The sequence below is a fragment of the Hyla sarda genome, chromosome 9, assembly GCF_029499605.1.
Source record: "Hyla sarda isolate aHylSar1 chromosome 9, aHylSar1.hap1, whole genome shotgun sequence".
In the NCBI taxonomy this organism is placed as follows: Eukaryota; Metazoa; Chordata; class Amphibia; order Anura; family Hylidae; genus Hyla; species Hyla sarda.
In genome coordinates this window covers 41,735,445-41,758,101 of record NC_079197.1, presented here as the reverse complement: position 1 = coordinate 41,758,101, position 22,657 = coordinate 41,735,445, and the positions used below count along the sequence as shown (strand labels likewise).

Sequence of the window (22,657 nt, the reverse complement as noted above, 5' to 3'; positions counted from 1 at the left end):
CTCTGTTCTTAGACTGACCATTACTGCTCTGTAATGTCATCCATGCTGTTGCTCCTCCTACGGGTTACCTTAGCTGAAGGTTTTTGTTTTTTTTAAAGAAAGATGCCCAGGCTGACTGCTATAAACATACCAAGCTGTACATACCTTCCACTCTCCCCCACTGCACTCTGATAACCCTGCTCCCTGTCTCTGGTGCTCTCGTCTTCTAGGTACTGGGGCTCAATACATAAACTGCCACTCAGCTAATCACTGTCCACAGCAGTATCCACAACTAGTGATTGGCTGATTGGCAACGTGAGGAATTGGTCCCCGGAGCCAGGAAGAGGAGCATATCTGAGACCGGGCTTGGGCCGAATACGTCAATTGCCACTCATTGCCAATCCTAAGCTGAGACGGGACACTGCTGTGGCACCGGAGATTAGGAGTAGCATTATTGGAGATATTGGGGAAGTGTGGAAGGTATGTACAGTTAAATTTTTTCTAGCTGTCAGCCTGGGCATTATTCTAAAAAAAAACCTTTCTGCCAGATAACCCCTTTAATATATAATAAAATAGTAGTCCCTCCATGTGTATATGAAACATTATAGCAGCTAGTCTCCACCCACTTGCTCAGGGACTTCATTTTATGAAAGATGATGTCCTTTTTAAATGCTTTTAAAAAGTCTTGGAAACTCTCAATAGACCAAACCTTTTTTCCTATGTTACACAATATATAATCCGTCTTTCTTACCATTATGGGCTTGGGTAGATTGCCGTTATGACAAACTGATGACAAGGAGTGACCAAAAAGTTTGCGAGGAGTAAGAGGTGACTGTGAGGAAGCAGAACTTAAAGTGGTGCTTCCGGTCCGTCTCAAAGCCCAGTCTATTAGTGACTTTTTCCTTCGACAGTGCTTCTGTGTGGGTCCTGAGTAGAAAAAAAAAAACATAATGTGAAATGGATTACAGATTTTTTTTTAATTCAATTTAAATTGTAATATGAATAGGAAAAGTGGTTTATAAAAGTGTCATAGAATTAAAAAGCCAGGAAACATGCAAATATGATCAAACACTGTGAAATATAGAAATAAAGATTCTTTCAGTGAATATTATTAATTTTAAGTTTTTTTTACAGCTAAGAAGAGAAATCAGTAACTCATTGGAGGCTTAGATGTCAACATCAATGGTCTGTTAGAGACAGCGTTTTTACCATTCTTAAAGGGGTACTCCGTCCCTAGACATCCTATCCCCTATCCAAAAGATAGGGGATAAGATGTCTGATCTCGACTATGGCACCCCAGACATCCTGTGCATGGAGCAAACTTCATTCCGTGCCCTGTGACTGACGATCCGGGACGGAGACTCGTGACATCACGGTCCACTTGTGACATCATGGCCATGCCCCCTCAATGCAAGCCTATGGCCCTCATACAACCTCCAAAAGACTTGCATTGAGGAGGCGTGGCTGTGACATCATGAGCCTCCGGTGCCGGACCTGATGCTCTAAACGGACGGGGTGCAGCACGGAGATCATGGGGGCCCCCAGCGGCAGGACCCCTGCGGTCAGACATCTTATTCCCTATCCTTTGGATAGTGGATATGATGTCTAGGAGCAGAGTACTCCTTTATGAAAGCAAGAGTGACTAGTTCATGAGACCCTTACCCCTTCTCACATACAGAGGAACTTGCGGCTTCATTTTAATTATAAACTGGCAGAGCCTTTCCTGAGAAAACTGTTCAAGACACATGTCTTCTGTACTGTCTGTACCGAGAATGTTATTGTTGCTTCCTCTAGAAACGTCCATGGATTCCCTGACACAGTTCATTGCAATGCTGTAAGGTTGTTCATGACCTGATAAGAAAAAAGATAACATATGGCCCACATAAAGTTTACTACTTAAATGGTCACTGTCAGATCCAAAATCTTTTTATATGTTGTTATTGATGAAAATTAAATACCTTTTTCAATATGGTTGTTTAAAAATTAGAATATTTAATATAGAAAACATCTCCTGAAAATTCCACCACTAGGGGTCCCCACAGTGGCGTACCAAGGGGGGGGGGGTTGCGTCCCGCCCGGGTGCCACTCACAAGGGGGGTGCCAGGGGCGGACTGACCCGCCGCCGCCGCCACCACTACTGAGGATCTGGGACACTCGTCCCAGATCCCCAGAAGACAGCGCTGCCTTCTCCTGTATGTGCGATACTGTATGTGAGCCGCATCTGCAGCTACACAGAGGAGACGTGACCTCCGCCCCCACGCAGCACGCAGTACAGGTGCCGATGACGTCACTCATCCGACGCCTGTACTGTGGAGGGGAGAAGATGCAGGACCCTGCTGCTGAGGAGATCAGGTGAGCATCATTTTTTTCTCAATTCTGTATATACCTATGGGGGAGGGGGGTTACTCTGCATATACCTGGGGGGGGGATGTTGGGTTACTCTGCATATACCTATGGGGAAGAGGGGGGGGGGGTTACTCTGCATATACCTATGGGAAAGAGGGGGGGGTTACTCTGCATATACCTATGGGGAAGAGGGGGGGGTTACTCTGCATATACCTATGGGAAAGAGGGGGGGGGTTACTCTGCATATACCTATGGGGAAGAGGGGGGGAGTTACTCTGCATATACCAAGGGGGAAGAGGGGGGGTTACTCTCCATATACCTACGGGGAAGAGGGGGGGTTACTCTGCATATACCTATGCGGAAGAGGGGGGGTTACTCTGCATATACCTATGGGGAAGAGGGGGGGGGGGTTACTCTGCATATACCTGTGGGGAAGAGGGGGGTTACTCTGCATCTACCTATGGGGAAGAGGGGGGGGTACTCTGCATCTACCTATGGGGAAGAGGGGGGGGGTTACTCAGCATATACCTATGGGGAAGAGGGGGGGGGGGTTACTCAGCATATACCTATGGGGAAGAGGGGGGGGTTACTCTGCATATACTTATGGGGAAGGGGGGGTTACTCTGCATATACCTATGGGGAAGAGGGGGGGGGTTACTCTGTATATACATATGGGGAAGAGGGAGGGGTTACTCTGCATATACCTATGGGGAAGAGGGGGGGTTACTCTGCATATACCTATGGGGAAGAGGGGGGGGGGGGTTACTCTGCATATACCTATGGGGAAGAGGGGGGGTTACTCTGCATATACCTATGGGGAAGAGGGGGGGGTTACTCTGCATATACCTATGGGGGGGTTACTCTGCATATACCTATCGGGAAGAGGGGTGGGATGTAACTGCATATACCTATGGGAAAGAGGGGGTGTAACTGCATATACCTATGGGAAAGAGGGGGGGGTGTAACTGCATATACCTATGGGAAAGGGTGTGTGTGTGTAACTGCATATACCTATGAAAAAGAGGGGGGGTGTAACTGCATATACCTATGGGAAAGAGGGGGGTAACTGCATATACCTATGGAAAGAGGGAGGTGTAACTCTGCATATACCTATGGGAAAGAGGGGGTGTAACTTTGCATATACCTATGGGGAAAGGGGAGGAAAGGGGGGGGGGGTAACTCTGCCTATACCTATGGTGAAGAGGGGGGGTAATTATGCCTATACCAATGGGGGGGTAACTATGCCTATACCAATGGGGGGGGGGGTGTAACTCTGCCTATATCAATGGGGAAGGGGGGATGGTAACTCTGCCTATACCAATGGGGAACAGGGGGGGGGGAACTCTGCATATACCTATGGGGAAAGGAGGGGGGGTAACTCTGCCTTTACCTATGGGAAAAAAGGGGTTTAACTCCTATGGGGAAAGGGGGTGGGGGGGACTCTGGTGCCTATACCTAAGGAGAAAGGGGGGTTAACTCTGTTCCTATACCTACAGGGAAGGGGGGCTTCCTAACTTTACCTGGATACCTAACTGCTTACCTACATACCCAGCTACCTAACTATGTACATACCTGGCCTTCATACATGGCTTCCTAACTACCTAGCTAGCCCCCTACCTACCTAACTTGTCACCTAACTACATATATGGCTTCCTGATCTACCTACCTAGTTACCTATTTACCAGGCTACCTACCTACATGCCCTTTTACTGTGCAGGACACCAAGGAGGGCATTACTACAGTTTGTGGGCCTATAGATGGAAAAATGATGTAGAGGAGGGGAGGGCACTGGAAAAATGCAGAGTCTGACATGTTTTTCCTGCAGATGTACATGGCGGTCTTATCTGGACGGAGAAGAAAAGGAAAGAGGATGCCACTGATCAGAAAAGACGTAATTGTGAGTCCCAAAATGTAACTGTAATCACTTATATGGTATACACATCCTGTGTACAGCTGATATCTACCACCATATGGTCCTGTATATAATCACTTATACAGATCCTTTATAGTATACTGGTCTGTGTATAGTGGTTTTATTCAGTACAGTATGGCGGTATTATCCAGTTATTGTGTGGTGGTATATATTTACTCCTTGTATACCAGTATTATTTGTCATGGAAATTTACCTACGTTAAAGTGTTTCTTACATATATAAATTTTAGTTTATTTTGTGTGGGGGATTTGGGTGGAATAGGGGCGTGGCAGAACATTGACGAGCTGCAGAGCCTTGCAGGGGCCCTTGCCTTTTTTTGGTCCGAGGGCCCCGAGTGTTGTCAGTCCGCCCCTGGGGGGGAGGAGATGTAAATAAGGGGGGGGGGGGAGGGAGGGGGATGTAATTAAGGAGGGGGGTGCCAAACAAAGGGTCCGCCCCAGCTGCCAAATGCTCTAGGTCCGCCCCTGGGTCCCCATACCTACTGGGATCCTAACCAGTCCTGCAGCAGCATCAGGCTTGTCCATGAGTTATGACAAGAGATGACTCATGGACAAGGCTGCATGAACAGACACACCAATCACCTCCCACCATCACAAGGGAGGGACACGCCCCTTTCCCTTAGACCATTTCTAATACTGTGAGCTAATGAAAAGAGGGATTTTTATAGTAAATATTGGTGATAGAGGCATAAAAATTAATAAAAATTAGATGTACATGTCAAGTATAGGTATTGAATAACAAATATATAAATACATATATATATATATATATATATATATATATATATATATATATACACAGATATAGATATACAGTCATGGCCGTAAATGTTAGCCCTGAAATTTTTCTAGAAAATGAAGTATTTCTCACAGAAAAGGATTGCAGTTATTCATGTTTTACTATACACATGTTTATTCCCTTTGTGTGTATTGTAACTAAACCAAAAAAGGGAGGGAAAAAAAGCAAATTGGACATAATGTCACACCAAACTCCAAAAATGGCTGGACAAAATTATTGGCACCCTTTCAAAATTGTGTAAAAAAACATTGTTTCAAGCATGTTATGCTCCTTTAAACTCACCTGGGGCAAGTAACAGGTGTGGGCAATATACAAATCACACATGAAAACAGATAAAAAGGAGAGAAGTTAACTTAGTCTTTGCATTGTGTGTCTGTGTGTGCCACACTAAGCATGGACAACAGAAAGAGGAGAAGAGAACTGTCTGAGGAATTGAGAACCAAAATTGTGGAAAAATATCAACAATCTCAAGGTTACAAGTCCATCTCCAGAGATCTAGATTTGCCTTTGTCCACAGTGCACAGCATTATCAAGAAGTTTGCAACCCATGGAGGACCCCACTGCTGACACAGAGACATAAATAAGCAAGACTACATTTGCCAAAATGAACTTGAGTAAGCCAAAATCCTTCTGGGAAAACATCTTGTGGACAGATGAGACCAAGATAGAGCTTTTTGGTAAAGCAAATCCTTCTACTGTTTACCAAAAATGGAATGAGGCCTACAAAGAAAAGAACACAGTACCTACAGTGAAATATGGTGGAGGTTCAATTATGTTTTGGGGTTGTTTTGCTGCCTCTGGCACTGGGTGCCTTGAGTGTGTGCAAGGAATCATGAAATCTGAGGATTACTAACGAATTTTGGGTCGCACTGTACAACCCAGTGTCAGAAAGCTGGGTTTACGTCCGAGATCTTGGGTCTTCCAGCAGGACAATGACCCCAAACATATATCAAAAAGCACCCAGAAATGGATGGCAACAAAGCGCTGGAGAGTTCTGAAGTGGCAGCAATGAGTCCAGATCTAAATCCCATTGAACACCTGTGGAGAGATCTTAAAATTGCTGTTGGGAAAAGGCGCCCTTCCAATAAGAGAGACCTGGAGCAGTTTGCAAAGGAAGAGTGGTCCAACATTCCGGCTGAGAGGTGTAAGAAGCTTATTGATGGTTATAGGAAGCGACTGATTTCAGTTATTTTTTCCAAAGGGTGTGCAACCAAATATTAAGTTAAGGGTGCCAATAATTTTGTCCAGCCCATTTTTGGAGTTTGGTGTGACATTATGTCCAATTTGCTTTTTTTCCTCCCTTGTTTGGTTTAGTTCCAATACACGCAAAGGGAATAAACCTGTGTATAGCAAAACATTTGTTACTGCAATACTTTTCTGTGAGAAATACTTAATTTTCTAGAAAAATTTAAGGGGTGCCAACATTTTTGGCGATGACTGGATATATATATATATATATATATATATATTTTTTTTTTAAGGGATCAGACTGGTACACTTTAAAGCCCCCCTTCATGTAGAGAATAGTTATCTGAACCTGTCGATTTCAGCAGGATCGGTCAGCTATGTAATGTATATGGGGACCTTCTAACTCTCTCATTACAGAAAATGTTGGGGAAAAAAGGAAGGGCATGTTGAAGTTCAATTGCCTTATTCTTATATTCTCGGCAAAATAACCTCCCCTCATTCGGAACAGTAAACGCTCAGCAAAGCAATGAATCAGGTAAACAGGTGAGATAGCTGTTGAAGTTGTATGGCCAGCTGTAGACCTAGGATATTTTAGACATAAACATCTGGGTGAATTTCCCCAAATTATTAAATAATAGTTTGTTGTATTTTTTCACAGCTTGAATTAAAAACTAAAAGATACTCTAATATCAGGTAAAAAATAAAATACTGCAGATGCCATCTTTTTGCCTAAATTCTAAAACCATCAAAAATTTGTTTTGCGGATATGTAAATCCTTTCAGATTTTCTGTAGATTTTTTGTAACTGATCTGCAGTAGATCTAGACTGATTTCAAGTCATTTGAAGAAACACTGCACATTTTCTGCAGCAGTATTTTACAGTATAAAAAAATCCAACATTGCATCAAAATCATTCAATGTCTCCAGATAGAACTATATTACAAGTACTTTGGTGGAAAACAAGTGGAAAACTAATTTTTTCAAATCAACTGGTGCCAGAAAGTTATACAGTTGACTACTTTCAGTACTTATCACCTGCTGTATGCTTCAGAGGAAGTTATGTAGTTCTTTACAGTCTGACCACAGTGCTCTCTGCTGACACCTCTGTTCATGTCAGGAATTGTCCAGAGAAGAAGGAAATCCCCATAGCATACCTCTCCTGCTCTGGACAGGTCCTGACATAGACAGGTGGCAGCAGAGAGCACTGTGGTCAGACTGGAAACTTCTCTGTAGTATAGAGCAGCTGATAAGTACTGGAAGGATTAAGATTTTTAAATAGAAGTAATTCACAAATCTATATAATTTTCAGGCATCAGTTGATTTGAAAACATGTGTTTTCCACCAGAGTACCCCTTTAACCCCTTAACCCCTTAAGGACTCAGCCCATTTTGGCCTTAAGGACTCAGACAATTTAATTTTTACGTTTTCATTTTTTCCTCCTCGCCTTCTAAAAATCATAACTCTTTTATATTTTCATCCACAGACTAGTATGAGGGCTTGTTTTTTGCGCGACCAGTTGTCCTTTGTAATAACATAACTCATTATATCATAAAATGTATGGCGCAACCAAAAAACACTATTTTTGTGGGGAAATTAAAACGAAAAATGCAATTTTGCTAATTTTGGAAGGTTTTGTTTTCACGCCGTACAATTTATGGTAAAAGTGACGTGTGTTCTTTATTCTGAGGGTCAATACGATTAAAATGATACCCATTATTATATACTTTTATATTATTGTTGCGCTTAAAAAAAATCACAAACTTTTTAACCAAATTAGTACGTTTATAATCCCTTTATTTTGATGACCTCTAACTTTTTTATTTTTCCGTATAAGTGGCGGTATGGGGGCTCATTTTTTGCGCCATGATCTGTACTTTTTTTTGATACCACACTTGCATATAAAAAACTTTTAATACATTTTTTATATTTTTTTTTTAATAAAATGTATTAAAAAAGTAGGAATTTTGGACTTTTTAAATTTTTTTTCGTTCACGCCGTTCACCGTACGGGATCATTAACATTTTATTTTAATAGTTCGGACATTTACGCACGCGGCGATACCAAATATGTCTATAAAAAATGTTTTTTACGCTTTTTGGGGGTAAAATAGGAAAAAACGGACGTTTTACTTTTTTATTGGGGGAGGGGATTTTTCACTTTTTTTTTACTTTTACTTTTACATTTTTTTACATTTTTTTTTACACTTGAATATTCCCCATAGGGGACTATTCATAGCAATACCATGATTGCTAATACTGATCTGTTCTATGTATAGGACATAGAACAGATCAGTATTATCGGTCATCTCCTGCTCTGGTCTGCTCGATCACAGACCAGAGCAGGAGACGCCGGGAGCCGCACGGAGGAAGGTGAGGGGACCTCCGTGCGGCGTTATGAATGATCGGATCCCCGCAGCAGCGCTGCGGGCGATCCGATCGTTCATTTAAATCGCGAACCGCCGCAGATGCCGGGATCTGTATTGATCCCGGCACCTGAGGGGTAAATGGCGGACGCCCGCGAGATCGCGGGCGTCGGCCATTGCCGGCGGGTCCCTGGCTGCGATTAGCAGCCGGGATCAGCCGCGCATGACACGGGCATCGCTCCGATGCCCGCGGTTATGCTTAGGACGTAAATGTACGTCCTGGTGCGTTAAGTACCACCTCACCAGGACGTACATTTACGTCCTGCGTCCTTAAGGGGTTAAGGACTAAGGGTTTTTCCGTTTTTGCACTTACGTTTTTTCCTCCTTACCTTTTAAAAATCATAACCCTTTCAATTTTCCACCTAAAAATCCATATTATGGCTTATTTTTTGCGTCACCAATTCTACTTTGCAGTGACATCAGTCATTTTACCCAAAAATTCACGACGAAACAGAAGAAAAAATCATTGTGCGATTTTGTAAATTTTGGGGGCTTCCGTTTCTACGCAGTGCATATTTCGGTAAAAATGACACCTTATCATTATTCTGTAGGTCCATACGGTTAAAATGATACCCTACTTATATAGGTTTGATTTTGTCGTACTTCTGGAAAAAATCATAACTACATGCAGGAAAATTTATACGTTTAAAAATGTCCTTTTCTGACCCCTATAACTTTTTAATTTTTCCACATACATGGCGGTATGAGGGCTCATTTTTTGCGCCGTGATCGGAAGTTTTTATCGGTATGATTTTTGTTTTGATCAGACTTTTTGATCACTTTTTATAAATTTTTGAATGGTATAAAAAGTGACCAAAATACGCTTTTTTGGACTTTGGAATTTTTTTGCGCGTACGCCATTGACTGTGCGGTTTAACAATATATTTTATAGTTCGGACATTTATGCACGCGGAGATACCACATATGTTTATTTTTATTTACACTGTTTTATTTTTTTATGGGAAAAGGGGGGTGATTCAAACTTTTATTAGGGAAGGGGTTAAATGACCTTTATTAACACTTTTTTTTTTTTTTTACTTTTTTTTTTGCAGTGTTATAGGTCCCATAGGGACCTATAACACTGCACACACTGATCTCCTATGCTGATCACTGGCGTGTATTAACACGCCTGTGATCAGCGTTATCGGCGCTTGACTGCTCCTGCCTGGATCTCAGGCACGGAGCAGTCATTCTTCGATCGGACACCGAGGAGGCAGGTAAGAGCCCTCCCGGTGTCCTGCAAGCTGTTCGGCGGCGGTCCCGAACACCCCAACTGACTAGCCGAGATACTTTCACTTTCGCTTTAAAAGGGTTAATACCGCACATCGCTGCGATCGGCGATGTGTGGTATTAGCCGCGGGTCACGGCCGTTGATGAGCGCCGGGACCGACGCGATGTGATGCGGGGTTGGAGCTCAGAGTGTGACTTGAAGAGAGCAGAGCTGATATGGAGAGATCTCTGCACTTTGCCTGATGACATTATATTAGTAAGTTGCTTTATTATACTTTTTGACACCATACACAGTTTGTTCCTTTTCCTGGACAACCCCAATAAATGCAGTAGTGGATATTATATAGAAATCTGCTGGAACTGAAGCTTTTTTTTTTTTTTAAGATAACATGTGGTGCCCAGATACCCTTTTCAGACATTCCGCAAAGCTCTCACCAAAAAGAGGATATAAAGACTCATCCTTTGCAGACATCACCCACAGGTGGTAGTCACTCGCTCTTCCCTGGAAAGAAATACAACAAAACAGGATATTAAACTGATATTTATTCATAGTTTGTATGTTCAGGATAGTTTGTTACTCCTCTAACCGTAATATTTGATGAACAAAATATATCGCATATTGAAACAATTGGGTCAAAGTATTGTTTCTGCTAAAAAATGTATTATTGTGAACATTCTATATGACATTATACAGTATATTCTCATTTATGTCTTTGTACTTACAGGGATTCTGAGCTGTTGAGTCGCTTGTTTAATCACTTTTTCTGCATCATCTGTGTTACATACAGTAATTGTGGTATTCTAGTATTAGAACAGAAGGCAAAACACCAGAATGAGCAATAAGAAGGAACCTAAAAGGTATGCTACACAACAAAATACTGTATTTTGCATATCTAGTATCACCCTTTGCTCTTGACACGGTAGGTACATTCACAAAAAGCAATAGTCACAAACATGAACATATAGATGTAGTGTAAGCGTCTTCGGAGGAGAAAAGGCAAAGTTAAAACATATAGCGCTGCAGACACAACATGACAAACCAACCCCAAGAACCTCAAGGCAAAGATGTGGATCTCACAATAACTTCATACTACAACATATTTCGGCCGTGGATCCGTCTTCTGCAGATTAGGTGCTCGGAGTGGATATTTACACCAGTGCATTACCATAGAGCAGGGGTAAACTGAGAACTGTCTGAGCCCCTTGGCAATGTTGGTCATGGTTCTAATACTCTTCATGATCCAGGTTGTATATAAAAACTACACTTCATTACGTTTTAATAATCCTCTTTATTAAATCATGTACTGGAACCCAATATATGGAATACAATGGAAGCGTTTTAAGTCTCTATGCAGTTGTAAGGTTTGTTACTCTACCCCACTGAAATGTCATAAACCCTTAATAGGAAATAGAAAACCTTAATTTCTCCAAAACAGGCACAACATTTACCAGCAATAAGACTCCTTCAAGACAATCCAGAAACTTTGTACCTAATATTATTAGCTAAAACAGGAGCAATGATATTAAAACAATAATTCACAAGCTGATACTCTGTGCTAGGGGGTGTCTGAACTATGTGGATACAGTTGTATAAACAATGCAATACAGTCTTAAAGGCTTTAGTCCAGTGAAAACTTATTTAGCCAATGTGACCAGACTGCATAATAACACAAAAAAGCTTCCACTCACCTCCCTCCCTTGTAGTCCCCAGTATCTGCGCCAAGTCTTAGCCATTGCAGCACTTCACGGACCTGCAGTAGTCACATCATATTGCTGCTGAGCCAATCACTGGCCACAGCAATATCCTCCCTGCAATGATTGGCTAAGCAGCGATGTGACGATGTCTGCAGCTTGGTGAAGTGCTGCAGCAGTCGATACCAAAGGCTACAAGGAAGCGAAGGAGATAAGTAGAAACTTTTAGTTTTATTGTGCAGTCTGGGCACATAGATTGAATAAAAATTTTACCTGGACAACCCCTTCAAACATTACAGCTTTATCACAATTTAAGGTACAGTAACCAATTTCTTGCATTCTAACCTACAACGTAGTAGTACACAGTGCACTCCCATAGTGCCATAAGCTGTCAAGTAGAACCATATTATTTGCTTGACTATTTCAATCTACTCTTCAGTTTTTCTTAGCTGCGACATCTGTCTCTCTGTCTTCTCCTTGCAATTGTTACTCTTTTTAATACTTTCACCCCCACATATTTTTCTCTTGAGTGTACCATGTGCCCTTTGTTTGCTTTACATTCATTTTAATTATGTTTTTAACCTTTGATTTCAATACAGATATTTTCTATTAATTTCATATTATTTATGCTCTCTTTTGTTTTGGGGTCTACTACTTTATGGAGCATTGAGTATTTGTTTTCATTTTTATCTAACACTAGATGAGTACCCGGCATTGCCCGGTTTTTCCTTCCTAATCCTTGTTGTGGAGGAAAATCAACAGAGGAAGCTTTTGACTTCATATCCCGTCCTCATATATTATTGTCATATCCCAACCCCATATCCCGTCCTCATATCCCATCCTCATACCCCGACCTCCTATCCCAACCTCCTATCCTGTCCTCCTATCCCATTCTCCTATCTCGTCCTCCTATCCCGTCCTCCTATCCCGAACTCCTATCTCGTCCTCCTATCCCGTCCTCCTATCCTGACCTCCTATCCAGTCCTCATATCCCATCCTCATATCTCGATCTCCTATCTCGACCTTCTATACCGACCTCCTATCCCGACCTCCTATCCCGTCCTCCTATCACGACCTCGTCTCCCAACCTCCTATTTCAACCTCCTATCCCGACCTCCTATCTCGACCTCATATCCCGTCCTCCTCTCTCGACCTCCTATCTCGACCTCCTATCTCAACCTCCTATCTCAACCTCCTATCCCGACCTCCCATCCCATCCTCATACCCCCTGACCTGTAATATGTGTACCAGGTATTGAAATATCTCCAGCCGTACGGAAGTTATGTGGGAACATACATTTCCCATTGATTTGCATGGGACTTTAAACAAAAACCCCAACCCTCACAAATGGTGTGAGTAAGGGTTAAATTACCTATCCTATGTTTGTTGTTGACATATAAGTAACATGTGGGCCAAGTTTTATGTTAATATCTTTAGCCGTTTGGACGTGATGCTGGAACATACACACATACATACACACACATACACACATACACACACACAAACACACACACACACACACATTGAGTTTTTATATATAGATATGACAAACATAATTTTAGACACTTATTAACTCTATATACTTAACAGATACATAATAATCTCCCTTGACATGAATAGCGAATAAATACTGGTTGATATTTAGCAGGACACAGAAAACAGAAAGTCATTAGTTTTTTATGCAACGTTTTCTGAAGATCAAGAAGAGAAGTGAAGAGTCAGCATCTCTTATTTCCCAGCCAGATGTGAGCTGTTGTATCTGTGGGGAAGTGATCATGCATGTGGCTTATTTACCTTCTATTCAGCATAGTAAGCAATTAAATGGAGAATTGTTATCGAGAGTACATAATGTGTTGATAGATGTAGTGATAGTATAAGTATAGAATAAGCGTAACAGGTTTAAAAATGATGATAAATGATCAGTATATGTTATTGTACTGTTCTTTAATATAGAAGGAAACATTAAGGGATAAGTAAGCAATATAAAAGACAGGGATATGATAGGAGCAGAAGGAGCCAGCAGATGGGGAATTGGCTGGGATTGGAGGGGAACCAATTGTATGTATTATAGATAAGAACAGGTGTGGAGGGGGTCAGTGGGGGTCAATTATATCTTTTAGGGTATATATAATGTACCTATAATAAGCGTTAGATCAGTGTTTGCCAAACAGTGTGCCTCCAGCTGTTGCAAATCTACAACTCCCAGGGAGTTGTAGTTTTGCAACAGCCGGAGGCACACTGTTTAGGAAACAATGGATTAGATAGTGTAAATTAGTGTCAACATGCCTAATGAATTCTCCATAGTTAAACCTCCCCGAACAACACAACATAATTCCCACACAGAGAAAGAAGAGCGTTACTTACAGATGTGAACTCATCTGCCTCCAGGTACAAAACACTAATAGGGATTTTCCGGGGATATTCATTTTTCTTCACTTCATTAATATGCCTGAGAATAAACAATAGAAGTCATCCAAGTCGTATGGTGTGGACGGAAACTGAAGAAAAAGAATGCACTAGATACTGAGTGAAATAGTCAATTATTTAGGTAGGTTGGTAAACCTCCTGATAGCATTACTCAGTGTTGACCATTGGAAATAGAAGAACACATTCTAAGCAAAAAAAAAAAGAAGAAGAAGCTGGTTAGCTAAGTCTACACCTAACAATAACGTGTAGGCCGGGGAAAATTATATTTCTTCTGGGGATGACAGAGTTAAGATGGAATAAAATCTTACCAGCACAAAGTTGAAAGCCACTTCTCCTTTGTCTCGGAGGAACTACAACAGAAAACAATGCAGAAAGAAATGAAATAACTACCTCTTTTACCAATGGTACATTTAGAGACATATCCCAGTTCCTTCCTCCCATCCACATCATAAGCAAAGGGCCCTTCCTGCTTCTATTTTAGCACCATGCACAGTCTAGATTTCCTCCTCCTGATGTCAAGATCATACTTCTTGCCAAGTTCAACTTTTGTCCTTATCTTCATTGACCTGAACATTGTGTTTTCATTGATTTGGTCTCCGGCGTCTAAGAAGAGGAATATTACCTTATAAATGCTATTTATATTGTTTATTAATAGAATGGATGAAACACTCATGCAATGAAAGACATTCCAGTGTGTAACTATGAAATGATGCAAACAATGGAAGTAGAAGACAACACTGGAGTTATCCGCCATGGAGACGACCGTCCAAAGAGCCACTTCGGAAATTCATATACATAATGAAGTCCAAGGTCACAGCACCAAAATGGAAAATCTGGATCTGCCATGTTGGGGTACCAATACAAATATCAGATTTGTCTCTGTTTTGGTGCTGTGACCTTGGACTTCATTATTTGTTTTAACACAGGCCATTTGGGACTTAAAGAGTACCTGTCATAAGCTTGATACATTTTTTTCCTTTTTTTTCCTCCCAGTTCACTCCCCCTTATCATGATAAACCACTACCTGCATTTATTTTTTGTTATTTTTAAGTTTTCTAACTCAATAATAGTGTCTCCACAGACTGGGAAGGGGCATTTCCTGGAAGGTGAGACATCATCTGAAGCCATACAGGGGAGAACTTCCTTCCTCCCTTTGGTACACACAGCTTAGAGCAGTTCAGTGTGAGATGGGCTGTGATTGGCTGAGATTGCACACACACCCCTCAGCTCTCGGCACTGAACTCTATTGCGTGCTCTGATCTGCCCATCAGCTTTCAAAGAAAGCAGAAATATTCAGCACAATATTTAGTAAAATATTCAGCACCATGCACTGAAAGCATCATGACTCTACAGTCTAGTACAGCATAAAGGGAAATATTCCGTTATATTCAACTCTATACACAGTGCTGAGCTGAGGTCCCACCTGCATTTTCTGACTTTTGTCTCTGCCAGGCTGCTAGAGGAGACAATCTGTAAGCAGGACTGCGGGCAGGACCAGAAGGAGGACCCCTTGTGGCCACACTTTTTAGGGGTTAATTTAACACATAAAGTTACTAAATTTTATTAAGGAGTATGTTAGAAAGCTAATTCAAATAGGCTAATCTATAATATATTAATTCTTATTACTTATGACAGGTATTATTTAAGGACATAGCCAGCTTCATTTTTGTTTTTTAAATTTTAGGGGTTTTTGTTTTTATGCTGTACAGTTAACTTTAAAAATGACATGTTTCTTTATTCTGTGGGTCAAGCCGATTAAATTGATACCCATGTTTACATATTTTTCTATATTTTCTACATAAGTATGTTTAAAATTGTCCTATTTTGACCCACTATACCTTTTTGATTTTCTGTATACAGAAATATATATTTTGATAGTTCCGAACGCACCAAAACAGAATCTGTTTATTGATTTTTTTTACACCTCTTTTTTGTTAATATTGGAAAAATGGGCACTTTAAGAATTTATTGTGGGAGGGGCTTAGTCACATTTTTAAAAACTTTTTTTTACTATTTATTTTTAATTTTTTTCCCAATTATAGCAATCTTTTGACTGCTAATATTGTTCTGTGCTATGTATAAGCATAACAGTGATCAGTAATATTCATGATCTACTTCTCTGGTCTGCCTGAGAAGAAAATCCCCTGAGAGCAGCAGAAGGCATGTGAGGGGACCTCTGGAGGCCATCTTGGTTGTGAATCCGTGCGATCGTACTCCGGGTGCGCCGATGAGCAGTACAAAGCCTCCACAATGCTTCAAGTGCTGTGATCAGTATTGACCACAGCTTCTGAAGGGTTAATTCCAGGCATTAGCTTGATTGCTGATGTCCGCCATTACCAGTAGGCCTCCAGCAGCTCATAGCTGTCGGGTCCCGCCATGCATGAAGAGAGGGCAGCTCTCGTCCTGGTGAGCAAAGTACCAGGGCAATAGGATGTACATTTAAATCTATTATCTTTCAGAGGTTAAAGGGGTTGCACCAACAACACTTATCCTCTATCAGTGAGTTCTCGTGAACAGTGGTCCTGAGTCTCCTGATGGAATGGAGTGTTGGTCGTGTGTGTGCCCTGCTGCTCATTGTCTATAGAAGTGCTGTACTCAACGGTTCCATTCACAGATAATGGAGCACCAGCCACATGGGACATAGTATCCACATTACAGGTTGGCTGTAAAGGTTTTTCTCAAAGTTCCCCAGCACAAACGCATTGAGATATTGGAAATTTGCTCCTCACCTTGGGACATACTACATGGTTGCACAATGAAGAATGGTGACAATGTTGATGATGCTCCTATTTACTCATTATAGTGACCCTGCCATACCGTGCAATCTAGGTTCACAATAGGAAGTTATTATCAACTATCTGCAAAAGAATTTGCTGCATTTGTTTAAGTAATCTGCTTTCCTTGTGCTTTACAAAGAAGGGCTGTTCTGTATCTTTTCCTTTACATATGACCTTGGAACTTATCCAGTAAAATCTGATGTACTTATGCTTATGCTAGCGATTTGAGCAGTAAGAATCTTATTAGCAGGCGTGTGAAACTTTCCAGGTTCATCACAGAATCTGACAGAGAATGCTATAAGCAAATAACACATACAATACAATATTTAGTAAACATTTTCTAAATATAATTTTTTTACATTTCATAAAAATAATAAATAATAACACATGTTTAAAAATCTAACAGATGTCTCTGAAATGTATCCCTATATGAACCACGTCAAAAGGCACCAATGACTCAAAGATTGCAATACAAGGGCACAGTAAAAAAGTGATAGCAATTTCCTCACTAAAGCTAAGAAATATTTAAAGGGATACACTGCCCCTAGACATCTTATCCCCTCTCCAAAGGATAGGGGATAAGATGTCTGATCGCGGGGTTCCCCCCCGTGGGCACGCCAGTTAACTTTGCTCCATGCCAGCTACGGTACCCCAGACAACTTTTCTCCATGCCGGATGACTGGCGATGCGGGGCAGAGGCTCGTGACGTTACGGTCACGCTCCATTCCTGACATCATGGCCACGCCCCCTCAATGCAAGTCGCGCCCCCTCCCATAGAATTGCATTGAGGGGGTATGGCTGTGACATCACAAGCGGGGCGTTACCGTGATGTCACGAGCCTCCAGTGCTGCACCTGATGCTCTAAACAAATGCCGGGTGCAGCAGGGAAATTACGGGGATCCCCAGCGATCAGACATCTTCTCCGACATCTTATCCCCTCTCCTATAGTAGGTGCTGGCTGAAATTGATTTTGACGTTTAAAAAATGTTTTTTTTATTAGTTACATAACATTTATGATTTTTAAAGTTAAATAAAAGGACTATACCTAAATGTGACAACATAGTTTGCTGTGGGCCAGCCAATTACAAAGGAGTCTTCAGGGTAGTATTTTTTTTCTGATACTTCTCCAAGGCATGTCGAGATCCACATCTCACTCAGGCGAACATGTTTCTTTAGCTTCATGGTAGAAGACCTTGGAAGAAGGAAGTAATCGAACACTTATGACATAGACGTTCAAAACTCATTCAAAGACATAGAAACTAATTTGTTGATCAATAATATGTAGAGAGATGTGTCCATGATATATCTAACAGATAACTATTCAAGTCATTAGAAGTATGTTGTAGGTATTATGGATCCATACAACACAGTCTGCTATGAGTTAGCTGTACCTTTGTCTGCTCTTAGTTTAGTAAACAGGTACATTGTGGTTTTTATCCTCACGGATTTTAGGTGGATTAATGGGGTACTCTGCCCCTAGACATCTTATCCCCTATCAGAAGGATGGCACCCCAGACATCCGGTGCACAGAGTGAACAGCGATGTGGGGTGGAGGCTCATGACGTCATGGTCCTGCCCCGCGATGTCATGGCCATGTCCTTTCAATGCAAGTCTATAGAAGGGGGCGTGATGACCATCATGCCCCCTCCCATAGACTTGCATTGAGGGGGCACGGCCATGACATCATGAGCAGGACATGACCGTGACACTGCGCCCAACACACTAAACGAATGCCAGATGCAGCAGGGAGATCTCTCCTGCATAATATCAGTGCTTTTACTATGACTAAATTGAATCCGGTCAGGCATTTTCTGGAAAGCACCTACATTCCTTTAAAAAGAACATGATCACTGAAATAACCCTTTAAAGAGGTAGCCCCGTCTTCTAATTTCAGTTTCCAGCCGCCAGTTTACGGCTGCCAGAGGTGGATATGAAGTTGAAAGCAGCTGAGGCGGAAAAGTTGCACAGTTTTCATAACTCCTATCGACTTTAATGGAAATTGTACAAACTGTGAAGCCCAGTAAGTTACTCTCTTTATGTAACTTCCAGAGTTATGTAAGACAATGTAGCTCACAGTGTTAATAGGACTTATGCAAATTGTACAACTTCCCTGCTTCGTCTGCTTTCCTCTTCATGACCACCTCTGGCAGAAGTAAACAGGCCAGAGTGGGCTGGGAAGCTGAAATTATGAGTTAGGAATGCCCCTTTAAAGGTGGAAAACTATTGTTTTTAAATCAACTGGTGCAAGAAAGTTAAACAGATTTGTAAATTACTTCAATTTAAAAAACGTAATCCTTCCAGTAATTATCAGCTGCTGTACACTACAGAGGAAGTTGTGTTGTTCTTTTCTGTTTGACCACAGTGCTCTCTGCTGATACCTATGAATGTGTCCCCATAGCAAAGCTCTCCTGCTCTGAACAGTTCCTGACATGGACGGAGGTGTCAGCAGAGAGCACTGTGGTCAGACAGAAAATAACTACACAACTTCCTGTGGAGCATACAGCAGCCAACAGCCCTTTAAGCACACATATGCATTCATGCTGACTGTTCTTTTAATACAGCGCAGGTTATTCATTTTTAAATTATGGCATTATTTTTCAGAGATTTCGTAATAACAATCCATGTCATGTCAGATATGCTCACTTTGACTTGGCGATGATCAGGGAATCACTGAATAGGAAAAGATGTCTCTCTTGTGTCTGCCATCCACTTGATAGGTGAACTTTTTCTCTTAGTATGAACATGTTATTGGGGCTACAGAAAGCTCCGAGGAGAAGCCCATTCCCAGAATGTGCAGGAATCATAGTTATATCCCTGGAACCAAAGTACAGCATTAGGGTTCTCAGCATTTATACTACTATATAGTAGTAGATGGGCAAACATTACCAGTCTATTAAAATATTTTAAAAATATTCATTTATCTCTCAATCTTCATCTCTTCTTTGATCATATTTTGTTTCATATTACAATTAATATTGAGAAATAAAAAAAAAAATCGTATGTATTTTATCAGTCATGCTCTCTCCATATTACTTTCCTCTGTCTGTAAGACAACTGGTTGCAGCAGGAGCCTCCCCCCACTGTTCTGTCTAAAGAGGACATAAAAATTGTTAGGCCCTGCCCCCACTAACTCCCAACTCTCAGCTTAACTTCAGATGAAAATTAAACAGATTTACTGTCAGATTTCTACAGAACTGTTTGTTTTAGAACATTTAGCAAACTTGTATGTGCAAGAGTATCTCCTGTTTGCTATAAGCATTTACGTCTAGGTTTAGTATTTTTGCATGACAATGAATGTCATTATATGATATATCCTATAGAGAACATTATATGAAACAGAACAGCTGCTCGTGTGCCTTGTCTTCTGGCAGAGAAGCAATGTGAATTGTCACAGCACAGGCTGGGCACATCATTCCAAAGCAGGGTGGGACATTAATGGCAATGAAGAAAAGATTCCTCTCATGTATCCTGTTTAGAAATCCTTGGGACAACTGTGAAATGCAAGTACATTTCTAAAATGAAAAGCTCCAGAACATCTCTAAACACTGCCTGGCTTTACATATTCTCAATTCATTTTTGATATTTATTTTCTTTACAAGCATAATACAGAATCATCTCCTGGGTATTTTGCACTTTCATTCAAGTACACTATTCTAGCTACTGGTGGTTCTCTGCTTTGGACTATCTTTTGAAAGACTATTTGTTAGATGGGTCCTATTATAATAAACTAATCACATAAATAAAATAATCACAAATACCCAGCCCCAACCCCCCAACTCCATCAACCCTACTGGGATCTCATCAATCAGCTTGGATTTGTGGAAAAACCTTGCAAAAACTGTTCAATTTCCCTGCAGCGCCAAAAGAAACATTAAAGGGGTTATCCACCATTAGGTGATTTTAGTACGTACCTGGCAGACAGTAATGGACATGCTTAGGAAGGATCTGCACTTATCTTGGGGCTAAATTTCTATGTTGTGAGATTACCATAACACTGTGGCTAGCTTTTTGTGAACTGGTATTTCCTATTTGACTTTTCTTTTTTCTTTTTTTTTTTTTTTTACTACAAATCCCACAATTACATTTTCCTCCCTCCCACACATCAGCCACCCCACCCATTGAAACATAAATGAACTGCATCCATTCAAAAGACCTGTGGTATCAATCAGGGTGCCTACAGCTGTTGCATTAGTTGCAGATTGATCTCTCTCCCACCAAGCGATCGCTCCACCCATTGAAGCAGACAGGCTCCCTGTCATCAGCTGACTAGTGAGTCAGGTCTCGGCCGCATTGCAAGCTGGGAAAAATCTGAGACAATAGTCATTTTGTATTCTGTTAAAAATAAATAGTGGGGTGAAAATCACATAAAAATTGTGAGAAAACCGTCACACACAGGTACAGACACTATATTATGAACTACACTGACTTTACAGCCCCTGTAACATAGTCAAATAAAAAAAAAAAATCCTGGAATACCCCTTCAAGTATTACACATTGGCATTCAAATTAAAACTAAATATAATATAAAACGTTTTTAATAAAACAAAACTTTTAACATAAAATCACAATAAAAACTTTGACAAAACAAAGAAACCAGAGTGTGTTACAACACAGGAAGGGAAAGCAGCAATGTAGAAGACTTTTTCTTCTTGATAGCCCAACTTTGCAGTACTGATGCTAAAAGCAGAAAATTGTTTCTAAGGTTGGTATAATATTTTGTCACTCATACAGTGCCCTGGTCTACTCCTATTCCATGTACCGTAGATTTTAAGTTCTTTTTCTAAATATATCAGCAATTTTATTTTGTCTATATCCCCAAAAAACATCTTGAAAATTTCCAGGCTGTACTAATCATAAATATGATTTGCCAGGCAAAAATAAAAATGATGCATGAACTGCTATGGTTGTATGTTGCAGGACAAAGTAATAATAATAAAAATACTAATAATATAAAAAAAAAATAATAATAATAGTTAGCGGTTATCATTTACTTTGACAGTCAGTTTGGCAAAATTATATAGCACTAAACCCAACAAAAGAAAACCACATATTATGCAACTAGGGGGAGATTTAACAAAACCTGCGCAAAGGAAATTTTTAATAGTTGCCCATAGCAACCAATCTGATTGCTTCTTGGTTGGTTGCTAAGGGCAATTATGAGCATTTTCTCAGTGCAGGTTTTGATAAATCTCTCCCATGTATATCATATTGTAAGGATTTGTAAGGAAATCCACAATTGGGTTCTATGACATGGTCTCCTGGGGTTTTGTGGACTCCTTTATAGCACTGGTAGAAAAGCATTATTACAAGCTATGCTGGTACCACACAGTTGTAAGGTGGAGCTAAGCAACTTCTCATAGTAGTGAACAACCTGCTTTCTGGTTTCTGGCATTCCCTGGGCCCAAAACTTGGCCTAGGTGTGTAACAGACAACAGATGGCCCTTGTACAGGAACATTATGTAGACACCTTGCACTTACATAACTCAACATAGAGCCTCCCTTTATGTCTCTGTGTAAATCCTCAGTGTAAATCTGTAAGCCATAAAACTCACATAGATCAGTCCCTTAAATTCAATTTAACAGCAAGTAGCTGCTTTAAAGTTGAAAGTATTCTCCGTTACTAGAGCCATATGAAACTTCACAGACTGCAAACATTGTATGCGCTCCAGCACTGGCCTACAAAATCTATTTTTACACTAACCTCACTTTGTTTAGAAGAGGACGAAAGTCTTCAAAATTCTAACTACATTAGCATCACTGATCGAGGGCATTCAGGAATTATCTAAACTTGTAAATAGAGAAGTAGCATTTAGCTTCTTCATACTCACATTTCCATGTCATCAACCATCCCACTAAGGATTCTATT

General features: G+C 40.8%; 1 protein-coding gene across 7 annotated transcripts in view; it reads right to left on the bottom strand.

Moving 5' to 3' along the window:
* LOC130290603 (rho GTPase-activating protein 20-like) overlaps positions 1 to 22,657 on the bottom strand; it is a 231,051-nt gene that overhangs the window by 21,926 nt on the left and 186,468 nt on the right. For all 7 annotated transcript variants that reach the window (XM_056538451.1, XM_056538452.1, XM_056538446.1 and 4 more), the window contains exons 3-10: positions 19,435 to 19,605; positions 17,837 to 17,983; positions 14,323 to 14,364; positions 13,952 to 14,036; positions 10,619 to 10,696; positions 10,331 to 10,397; positions 1,642 to 1,830; positions 731 to 906 (exon numbers count right to left, since the gene is read on the bottom strand). In XM_056538451.1, the coding sequence (XP_056394426.1) occupies positions 731 to 906; positions 1,642 to 1,830; positions 10,331 to 10,397; positions 10,619 to 10,696; positions 13,952 to 14,036; positions 14,323 to 14,364; positions 17,837 to 17,983; positions 19,435 to 19,605 (955 nt within the window). The remainder of the gene's footprint in view (positions 1 to 730; positions 907 to 1,641; positions 1,831 to 10,330; positions 10,398 to 10,618; positions 10,697 to 13,951; positions 14,037 to 14,322; positions 14,365 to 17,836; positions 17,984 to 19,434; positions 19,606 to 22,657) is intronic.